Source organism: Sinocyclocheilus rhinocerous, unplaced genomic scaffold (genome assembly GCF_001515625.1).
Source record: "Sinocyclocheilus rhinocerous isolate Xijiao unplaced genomic scaffold, SAMN03320098_v1.1 scaffold580, whole genome shotgun sequence".
NCBI lineage: Eukaryota > Metazoa > Chordata > Actinopteri > Cypriniformes > Cyprinidae > Sinocyclocheilus > Sinocyclocheilus rhinocerous.
The window spans coordinates 936,871-948,603 of record NW_015670982.1 but is presented as its reverse complement, the minus strand read 5'-3'; the positions used below and the strand labels follow the sequence as shown (position 1 = coordinate 948,603).

At 41.2% G+C, this 11,733-nt stretch overlaps 1 protein-coding gene across 1 annotated transcript in view; it reads right to left on the bottom strand.

Annotated features, from left to right (window-relative positions):
• Positions 1-212: 212 nt before the first annotated feature.
• LOC107734543 (zinc finger protein 827) overlaps positions 213-11,733 on the bottom strand; it is an 88,362-nt gene continuing 76,841 nt past the window's right edge. Inside the window, exons 9-11 of the mRNA XM_016546533.1 lie at positions 10,194-10,331; positions 9,079-9,417; positions 213-2,610 (exon numbers count right to left, since the gene is read on the bottom strand). Of these exons, the coding sequence (XP_016402019.1) occupies positions 1,658-2,610; positions 9,079-9,417; positions 10,194-10,331 (1,430 nt within the window). The 3' untranslated portion in view covers positions 213-1,657. The remainder of the gene's footprint in view (positions 2,611-9,078; positions 9,418-10,193; positions 10,332-11,733) is intronic.

The following is an 11,733-nucleotide window of genomic DNA, read 5'->3' as shown; positions in this document are numbered from 1 at the left end:
ATGCCATACGATCCATCAAAACAAAGCAGTCTGCTGTTTGGCAAATACCTACAGGAAAAAAGCTTAGAATTTGTGTTGTCAACCACTGTAGCAGACAAAAAAAAACAATAAAGAAAAAATTACTTAAGTAGCATTGAGGCTGTTTGACGAGGCAGTCGAAATAATTGGCATCAAGAACGTTTTCTATTGGGTGTAAGTGCTTTTTTTAAAAAAAATATTTCAAAATTTTAAGTGCAATTAAAACTCAAAACACCGAGAGGGGAACATAGAATTATGGTACCATGTTTGCCCACATATGGAAAGCCATGCTTCCAAAGATCCTAGTCAAAATAATGGCTGCCTCCACATTGCACTTGAGAGCCATTTTCCAATGGGGTTCTCATAATAGCTTGTTAGTACAGGATATATTTATATATATATATATATATATATATTTGTATTTTACATTTCAAAGGCTCTTTCAAATTAAAAGTAATAATAATAATAAAAAACAACTAGAAGAACAAAAATTTAAGACACAGAAGGCCACCGAGATACCATTGTTTTTCCATGATCTCACTTACCACAATCCAGCTACCTCTGTATCATTTTAACATTAACCAACAGAAAGTACATTCATTCAAGTCATTTTGGAACAGGTTTTTTTTTACACACAAAATTACAAAAAAGCTCCAAAAAGCACCATTGAATCGGCCTTCGTGACAGAATAATTGGGTCTTTCCCAAAAACCTGTCACCTCATACATCTCGTTAAATGTACAGATGCGCATTATATACGTTAGCTATGCACAGGGCGCTTGACTGGTCACTTATATCTCATGCCTACCGGATACGGCCAGCCCACCTCGGTCAGCTATGGCACAATCTGTAGCGACCAAAAGTATGGTGAAGATATTGAAGGGCGGCATCATGGGTTGACGATCACTGCAGTAGTGGTAATGATTGCTTTTGCCATTAGCGTGCCCTGAATGGCTTGTATTAAGAAATGCCATCAGCTGCACCTCGCAGGTGTCGTAAAGGGCCTTATGCTTGTTGCTGAGGCAAGATTAAAATTTGCAAATAGACTCGCCATTCAGCAAAACCAGTCAATGCCAACAGGCATGGGGGAGAAGAGAAAAGAAAGACTACAAAACTATGTACAGCTTGATAAATTAACAAGTGTGTGGTCTGAGGCTTTGCTTTGGAAACAAGACTCAAAAGATAACAATTCGTTTAATTGTTTTTTGTCGTGCCATATACTGTATGCCCCAAGATATTTCATACTGAGCCCCTAAATGACTGCAACACATAGCGAACATGCTTTCGGATTCCTGACAAAATGCACAAAAAAAGCTTAGCGCTTGCAAGCTTATATGTTCTGTTTCCTTTCGCCCATCAAAATGAATACAAAACTTGTAATAGATAAAGCACTGTTATCGGATTCCGGGTCATTCACAATTCATAGAGGTAAACAACTGTTGTAAGACCTCTTAAAAAAAGAGCTATGATTGGATTGCGATAGAACAGAAATCGAACTTCTTTGAGCGTGAATAGCTTTTCCTCTGATAAATGGATGTTTTACTATCATTACTACTCTTTAGGGCAGTATTTTAGTCTGCCTGTGGAACAGTTAGTGGCTTCAGTGGCTGATGATACAGGGTGAAGGAGAAGAAGAAAGGTCAAATTGTCTTAGCTCTCTCTGTCAATCCCAGGTATGCCAGGAAGGAGTGTTTGAATGACGTGGGAGAGGGCGGCGACTGCGAGGACGAGTTGGACCAGAATGCCGAAAAGGGCAGAAAGGAGTTTGAGGGCGAGGGGCTGTGGAATGTGAAGCGGCGGGCCGTAAAGAGCGTGGTGAGGGGGATGAGGTGAGCCAGGTCACAGTTCCTGTACTGTTCCAAGTAGCGGGTCGCCAGTGTGGAGAATGTGCCGTTGGCCGAGAGGTAGCGCGTGGTAGGGGTGCCGTCTTGCCGCTTGCTGGTGATTGACAGGGCGACGGACTGCAAAGCTTGAGAGGCGGACAGGTTCATGAGCGGACTGGTGCTCCCGCTGTCACTGCTGCTCCCTCCTCGATCCAAAAGGCCCGGACGTGGCGTACCTGGCCGAGCCTCACCTTCCTCGGCGCTCCCCTCCCCGCCTTGGTGCTTTTTAATGTGGCGGCTGTAGACGAACGGGTGAGTGGTGGTGAATGGGCACTGGGCGCAAACGAAGGTCTGTCTCGGTGCGTGCTTGAGCCGCTTGTGGAGATTGAGATTGTCCTTGCGTTTGCAGCTGTAGCTGCAGCGGTCGCAGTGGAAAGGCCGCTCGCCGGTGTGCACGCGCATGTGCTCGATGAGCTTGTTGGCTGTTTTGGAGAGGTAGCCGCATTGCTCGCACTTGTAGTGGTTGCCCAGGCGGTGAGCGCGCGTGTGCCTTTCCAGCTCTGCCTGATTGGCCCACACGGCTTGGCAGATGCGGCAGCGATACTCCATCTTGTAGTGCATCTTCAGGTGGCCCTCCATGGCAGCTGGCCTGTTGGTGGAGTAGATGCATAGAGGGCACCTGGTCAAAGAGACATGAGGAGTAGGGTGTAGGACATAGAAGTGGAAGACATTTAATGATGCACCTCCTGAGCGAGAAAACACTCTGTTCTCTTAAATGAAATGAAGAACACACAGAATGGACAAAGGGAAGGGATGGAGGAGGCATTTAGTGTGTCTTACCCTCTGTCGTGTATATAAGCTACAGTCTTAGTGTGTAAACACTGCTACATGTGAGAGAGAGGGTGTGTGTGCATACGGCTGTGTGGTTGCGGACAGGTTGGAATGGGAATCAGATGAAGGTAAATGAATAAATGAGTGGCACTTACATTTAAATAGCACCTTTCATCTGCTCAGGGCCCCAAAGCGCTTCACAAACCCTGCAGAACAGAATGACCTCAGAAAGCACACTGTGAAGGGCGCCTCTCTACCTCAACACTGAACTAGAGCGCTGTGAAACTCTCTCGCCCTGACTAAAAAAAACAAAACAAAACAAAAAAAACCCAAAGAAAAATAAAAAACAAAAGCTCTAAATGTATTTGGTCACTTTTGGGTTTTGTGCTCTACGTTTTGAATCTGTATTGTGCAATGACTCTGAACCAAAAATCAGTTCATAATTTGGGAACATTTTGTTTCACCAAGATCAACTGCATGGTTCATTATTTTGAGTGAATAAATTATTAACAAACAGTATATCAGAATAGTAAAGATAAACAGTAAAGATACAATAAAACAGTAAAGATGCATATTTTTTAGAAAGTAAACTCCTAGCAGACACTGCACCCAGTCTTGTTTTACAGTAAAAAATATCTAAACATACCTAAAACAAAAGTTTAATTGAGAAGCAATATGGCACTAAATTGTAAGACTTGTTTTCAGTTTTTTTTATTTTAAATTTAAAAAGTTTATTTTTGGCACCCCACTGGCAAATTTTTTTAAATTTTTTTTCATGTTTTAAGCATAAATCTAAAACACTTTTCTGCAATGTTTATGCATGTAACCAGTAGGCAGTATACTACTACTTAAGTATACTGCCTACTATAAGTGTTTGTTTAAAAAAAAAGAAAAGAAGAAGAAGCTGCTGCTTGTGATCAAAAGCAAACCATTTCATCTGAGAAACATGAAAGTCATGTTGAGGACTGTCTTATAGGGGAAAAAAAAAATCTCTTTAATATCATAAGCTCTGTAATATTTTGGTATGTCTCAGAACCATTTGAAACTGCAGAAACTGCAACTGAATATTCCATTGAGTTATGAAAAAGCAACCTCTGAGGAGTAACTTTGTCCTATGGGATGTATTTACTGATGCTTTTCTTGGTTACATCTTATATGGGATTATGTAAATAGTATAGAATTAGTAGAGAATCCCCAGCGACTATATGTCAAAGATAAGGACACTTAAGTACAGGTATTTATATATAAAAAAATATACAGTCCAGTTCTAAACTATGACACCTTGTATGGAATATTCATAAGCAGACATTAATCCAGCCAACTGGAACCCTGCTGTGGGAGAAAGAACCCGTGAAAAAAAAAAAAAAAAAAACATGCAGTGATTTGTAAGCAGTCAGCTGTTATACATATACACTAACATTAAAGCTGACCACACACACTTACACCTCAGAGTCATTGAACCATTACAGATTCCAAATGTAAGAACACAGTCAAAACAGCAATTGTTTAAGATACTGACCAAGAAACACTCTGTGGAAATGCACATTATTGTTTGCTCAAATACTGGGAATACAAAATATTGAATGGAGGATTTTAATTGTTTTTCCAGTGTTTTTTATATTAGAGCTAACAAATAAAAAGAGAATATTAAACCATAGATTACATGCTGAGTCCCTTTCAAAAAAGATCCCATCTGATACATTTTTTTTTTTTAAAGGCACAAAATAGAAAGCCTGCCTTTATTCACAGTCATCTTAAAATCATAATATTTAAAGGCATATCATCTTTTTAAACTTTTAATGGCAAATTTAGAAAATTGTCAAATGACACTTCTTGTTCTGCTTTTTATCATAACTGCTAAACAAGACCCCAAGTAAAGTACTGCCTGTACTTCCAACTTAGTTAAATATCGCTACTGATCTAAGTTTATTTTTCCTCCTTTACCTGTGGTAATGGCTAAGCGCTCTAATGAGTGATAACTACAAACTATCAAATGTGTCTAGCATGGAAAAGCATAGCCATAAATGACAAGATGAGGCAATGAAATCTGAAATACATGACCTTAAGACATGAATTATGTATGTCAAACAACTAGACAAATACAACAGAAAATATCAAAGACTGGACTTTGTGTTAAGTTCCCCCCCCCAAAAAGAAGCCCCAAAACAAAACAAGATCTCAGCTTGGGGGTCAGTATGTCTTGTAAGTGTTTGGAAATAGAGTGTCTATTTGCCTTCAGATGAGTATTCATTGTGTTTAAATGTGTTGTTGTAACTGTGGTGGCGGCTATGACAGGCTGAGAAAGAACAGTGTGAACTGTAGCCTAATGGTCTTGGCAGTGGAGCTGCTCAACAGATGGACAAGTGCTGACTGGCTTGTTGTGATTTCTTCAGATATATTTTTACATGCGGGCCCAGACCTTTTGCAGTAATGTCTACCACAGGCTTTCCAAAGGAAGGGTCTCGTTCCTGAAAGTGCCTGTGATTTGTGTGCTCACCTGCATAGAATTAGTGTCCCAATAACAAAGTGGAATTACAAATGATACCTATGGGGAGCCCTGTACTTCCTCAAACACTGATGAGGAAAATAGGAAAAGGCTTTTATTATTCCTCTTGTAAATTAAAGTGTGATTCAGTAAATTGAAGGTTTAAACTTTTTAGCAATGCAATGTCCCAACTGTTTGCCCAAAAATGCAAATAATGGTTATTTACTTATCATGTTGTTCCAAACTCTATAACATTATTTTTTCCATGGAACATGAAATATCATGAAATTCCTATCTTTGTAATGACAATGAATAAGACTGTAAATTCTTAAAAAGCTTCAAAAGTATGAAGAAGAACAATAAAGTGGTCCAAATGACTCATGTGCTATATTCACCTGTAGTCTTCTAAAGCTAAGTAAGCGACAGACCCCATTTGTTATTCACACAAAATCATTCCCTTCAAAAAGCTGTTAACTTGAGAACTGCTACAACCAGATCATGAATCATTCTGATCAGCTTTGTGAAGCAGATGAACTGATTCTTTGACAATATTTAGACTTTCACTACTTCTCTTACGAACTCTCATAATAGGAAAGCTAGGGCATATATCAAGGTCTCCAATGAATAATCACTTAAATTATGGTCTGTTCCTCATAAAAAGATAACGTATGTCTTCAAAAGACTAGGAATATAGTGCACGCTATATGGACAACTTATGATACCTTCATGCCTTTTTTGCATTTTTTTTGAAGCGTCCAAAAAAAAAGTGTACATTTCTGAGTTTCTTTCTTCTGCTGAACACAAAAGAAGATATTTTGTAGAATGTTGGAAACCAATAATTTGACGGTAGCCATTGACTTCCATAGTATGGAAGTCAATGGCTACCATCAACTGTTTAGTTACTAACATTCTTCAAAACATATTAGTTTGTGCTCAACAGAAGAAAGAAACTCATACAGGTTGAGTGTGAGTAAATCATGACAGAATTTTCATTTTCAGGTGAACTATCCCTTTAATTGGTGAACTGTTCCTTTAAAAATATTAGCTGTAAGGTGCAGTTATAAGTAGTCAATTCAAATCTCTGACTCTAGAGTTGTGTGCTCACATTTGTTTCAGGCACATTCAGGAACTCTGTCTATAACATGCTTCCACTGTATGCAGCTCCACAGAGAGGTTACCCTGAAGCACTGCTCGATGAACTTAGCTCATTTCTGGAACACCCTCTGTTGTGAATCCTCGACCAGTGCTCCTGGATAGACTCTGTTTAAAGCCTGGGCTGTGTCCTGTCTGAGACATGATGGTATCAAAGACTCGGCTTAGCTTAAGCCATCAGAGAATTAGGTGGGAGCATCTTTCAGAGCTCAAGGTTTGATAATTAATTCTGTAATGAGTAAAGCAAAAGGCAGAAAAATCCTCCAGTTGATCGAAATCCACCCAGTGAGCCGGGCTGGAAAATGTATGCCTAGAGCAGTGCGGTATTAAGCCTTAAAAGTCGGGAGGCGGGCTCTCTTCCCTAAGAGGCACTCTTGCGGGTTTAGCCTGACTTCTGTATCCAAGCAGCCAGAACACTCAAGCCTGCGCTCTTATTGATCTACGCTGTGCCTGAGAGCGGCAGGGGAGGGGGGCTGCCTAGGTCAGGGCCGCCACAGCTAAGATGGCGGGAGCATCTCAGGCCACGGCTCTCCCCTAGGGCTCTCAGAGCTCACGAAATGGCCGATACCAGCTCTCACGCGCGCTTCGCTCACATGTTGAGACTGCCGTTCCTTTGAAAGAACGCATGTAGAATACAGAGTAGGTGGTCATGTTTAATCTTTTGTCAGCTTCAATGACATCTTTGAATACAGATGCGCTGTGTGACTCGTATGCGTTATGAAGAGCAGGACTTAATCTCTGTGAGTGAACTTGACGGCCTCTATAAGGCTACTGTACGCGGTGGACGTTGGTCGAAATATCAGGATGAATTAACGTCCAGGTTTAGCCGTACACCTGCAGTGTAAAGCAAAGCATTAGTGATGGAGAGAACAGCTGCTAGGCGGGCACCCAGGTGACAGCCGCAACTCTCAGCCACCTTCCTAAGCAGGAGACAAAGAAGTGCAGGCTGGTAGGCGCTGACCCGAGGTCAGCCAATCTGCAGCAAGGGGTGTCTCTGGAAGGACGCTAAATCGCAGTTGACAACCCAACTTGTTCTTTTGCTGGCACTCTCTGAGCTCACTGTCTTGCTGAAGTGGACTCGAGCTCCGTGGCGTGAGAGTGAGTGTGGGAGACATGGCGGTGTTGGGCTACTTGGATGGGTAGTTGTGAGCGACTAGGGATATCGATTTTTCTGCCTCCTTGGGTCTAATAACACCAGGCCTCGCAGTTAAATATAAACTCACACACCCACTCAAATGTGAACCCTCAGTCAGTTCCATGACCGACTAAAAATGAACCCCACGCACAACCTAAAGATTGAGGTGTTTGTCTATAATAACCCTGGCGAGTTTCTGTGTCAACAACATCCACCCAGCGATTCAGACCTTAACGGTGTAATTTCTGCATCACTAGCGCCACCAAATGGAACTTAAAAAAATAACTATGGTTTTCAAACAAGTTGACTTTGTCACCAGGTTTTACGACTTTTCCGACCCCTTTAGTGAAAACTGCCTAGCGACAAATCTAGCAAATCTAAATCTTTCTTGGACAAACCTTATTTAGTTTCTGAGACTCAATGGTATGATGTCATTTAACAACATTTAGCAAGCAGGCTTTAGCTGCTTTCCATTGAAATGTTGTTGGCAACAGTAAAACAGGTTTCCCAATCACTCCTACCACTAATTTCCTTAGCACCATGTTCAGTGTTCGGTCAAACAGGAAGTCCTGCCTCAACCCAACTTCTTGCAAGCTGACGAACAGATTTTGAGATTTTTTATGCTAAAAGGCCATAATCTTGTAAAACAGAGTAAATAGAAATACAATAAAATATCTCAAAATATAAAATGCTCCTGACACTCCAGGTCTAGAGTAAAATCTAGTTGTGCAACAAAAATCTAGTACCATTGGCGATAGCTGGGAAAATGTTTGCGGTTGTGCATTTTGCGTGGTGGCACTACTTAATTATATCTTTCTAATTACACAATCTGTACACTAATTGCATTAATCTGTACACAACAATGAATGAACAAATGAATAAACCCGTTCTTTTTAATGAGTCAGTCATAAAGGTTCACAAAACAGTCTGAAACCTGTGAGTGAGTTAACAGTTTGAAACAGACTCACTCAGTCAGTGAATCAATCAAAGCCATTTCACAAGCCGTGAATCAGTTAACAACTGATTCCTTCACTGAACCACAAGTAATTTTTGGTTGTCCAATTTTAAATTTGTCAACTACATTTAGTTTTTTGTTTAGTTTATAAATCCAAAATCTTTCATTTTAGGAATTCATGACTCTATCATGACTGTAGTCCTGCACTCAGAATTACAACTTTAGCAGAAGAACTTTGAGTTTCAAAAGAAAAATGCAAATATTATGATGGACTTGCGCCAAAGTTTCCCAAGTGTTTAAAACAACAACCAGAAGGTATGTTAAGCACCTTGCTAAAAAAACGTCTCAGTTCGTATGTAACCTTCGTTCCCTGAGGGAGGGAACGGAGACGACACGTCGGTAATGACCGACGAATTGGGATCTCAATTCATTACCGACGTGACGTCGAGAGTGACCGACTGAAAGGGAACCAAGCTACTTTGTACTGGTTAGATGCTAGTCTAGCTGGGGAACAAGCACTGGCACGATGTACCCGCAAAATTTAACCAGCATGGTCTTTCTGGAAAAGCTGGTTGACCAAGATAGTCATGCTAGTTCAACTAGTTAAGTGCACACACCAGCATCTAAAACTCAAGATCTCAACAGGTAATGCGTAAAATGTAAGAACGGTGAGATCTTACCTGCGTGCCCTGCACTGATGTGAGCTTTCATCTCAGCCTCGTCCACACCCACATACTCACAGGTGCTACAGCAGAGAGAGAACATCCACTGCTCTTTGTCTACATGAAGAGACATATGTCTGACAAACTGAGCATTAAACTCTGTCTGGAAGCCGCAGACGTGGCAGCTGTAGTAGTAGGGGCAGTTTTTGAGTTCTTGGCCTTCATTGGTAACAGCGGTAACAATCTGCTCAGCATCTGTGTTCACCAGTTTGACTGAGTGGATGGTGAGGTGCTGGTTGAGGTTGGCTCGGCACTTAGCCGCGTACGGACACAAATGACACTTATACTTCCTCTCTTCTGCAGAGACAAACAAGAGAGCAATTAGAAAGCAAACAAACAATAGACTCTTTTGTTGATAGATGATGTTTATAAGGTGTCCCGTCTCCTCCTGGCTATTCTGAGATCAGAGGATCTTGAGGTCTCACCGTTCCCACAGGACTTTATATTTATTTATTTGTTTTGTAGTCCAGACTGAGATGCATTTGAATGGACCATGATCAGACGGCTCATTGATGCTCCTAAGAGACCTGCGGGACATGACTGTTCAAGGATCAGGCAAGGCTGGTCATGGTTGTGCTGTGCTCCAGGGGAGCTTAGTGCTTGGGGAGACTTCTTTACAGTTTAGTAATCACTTAGGTACTTTCCCACCAGGACTAATCAGTAGCCTAATCTCTTTAAAGGAAGGGTAATCTAGTCCAGTGAACCTTATTTACTTACTTAAGGAATTACTTGTCCTAATGACAACATACAATGTTGTTGGACATGTATGTGTACATGTGAAAATATAACATTCAACAAAGCTTGTTTTTCAGTAACTTTGCTTAACTGTTGTGAACCAGCAGATGACCTTAACCTGGTCAACTGGTAAAAGCTGTTACCTAGGTAATTTAACATTGTAGTTGTGATTATGGATGTATTTGTAAATGTAATACTATAGTGGTCACTCGATCAGTTCTGCTGAAAACACCAGCTTACACCAACATAGAAGGTGGAGCAGAAAAATTTAGCTGGTATAGTTGGTTAACCGGCATAGCCAAACTGGTTGAATGTTGTTTGAGAGCATGTATTCTCACCTGTGTGTAGGGAGAGATGCCTGGAAAGAGTCTGTTGGCGACCAAATACTTTGCCACATATAGGGCAGGGAAAGAGCTGTTCGTTGAGTCTCCATTGGGCGAGTCCATTTCCTGGCTCACTACTCACCTTCTCTGGATCTGGATACATTAAAATAAATAATAATAAAGTGAAGTGTGGCGACTCATACTCGGAATTTGTGCTCTGCATTTAACCCATCCAAGTGCACACACACACCATGTGCTGCGGCGCCCGGGGAGCAGTTGGGGGTTCGGTGCCTTGCTCAAGGGTCTCACCTCAGTCGTGGTATTGAGGGTGGAAGAGAGCGCTGCTTATTCACTCCCCCCACCGACAATTCTTGCTGGACCTGAGACTCGAACACGCAACCTTCGGGTTACAAGTCCAACTCTCTAACCATTAGGCCACGACTGCCAAAGGTTATTAGTCAAAGGTCAGCATAAATTATTACCATTTATTGGCTAAAATGCATTATTAAGTTATTTAAATTATTATTGAAGGCTATAGCATTAATACTTTTATTTTTTATTAAATAATAAATACTGTTAGACATGGCGTTATGGCAGTTCTAATGCCTGATTATTAGATAAAATGTGGCCCAGGTTTCTTTTTTGGAAGATTCAGCACAACTTTATTGATTTACAGTTTGATTGCCAATTAAGGTTAGTAGTACACAACTTCCCTGCGACCCTACATAGGACAAGCAGTTTGGAGAATGGATGGATGGAGTTTGTGGCGTCCCTTATAAATGTAAATACAAAATGATTCGGAATTTGTGCTCTGCATTTAACCCATCCAAGTGCACACACACACCATGTGCTGCGGCGCCCGGGGAGCAGTTGGGGGTTCGGTGCCTTGCTCAAGGGTCTCACCTCAGTCGTGGTATTGAGGGTGGAAGAGAGCGCTGCTTATTCACTCCCCCCACCGACAATTCTTGCTGGACCTGAGACTCGAACACGCAACCTTCGGGTTACAAGTCCATCTCTCTAACCATTAGGCCACGACTGCCCCTAATAATAATTATCAGATATTATACAACAGTTAGTTCTGGTTCTCCAGTCCAACAGCACTGGGAAATTTCACTGTTCGTATCGCTATGCTTGTCTGTGTTCCCAGCATTTCAGACCAGACTATTGCTCTTGTGACACTTCTTAAGCGATTCATTTTGTCACATTCCAGTTTGCAGTCTTGGAATATTATAGCTAAAAATAGTTTTTGTGATTGGTCTAGACATCCTTGAGATTACACTATACAGTACATGCTACACAAGAACATTTGAAGAGTTTGGTTCCAAAATGCGATAAACGCCATTTAAAAAAAAAATAGAGTTTCCGCCAAAATCAGTTTTGTATCTAGTCGGTATTGAAAAGTCAATTTTTAATTTTACGCAAAATGCGATATCCGCCAAGTTATTCTGTCATGTTTTCTCCCTTTTTTTCCAAACCGCGACAAACGGCAGTCTCCATTCTCTGCAGAATGTGATATATCCGCTCAACCAATCACAGTGCACCATTCCACGCACTC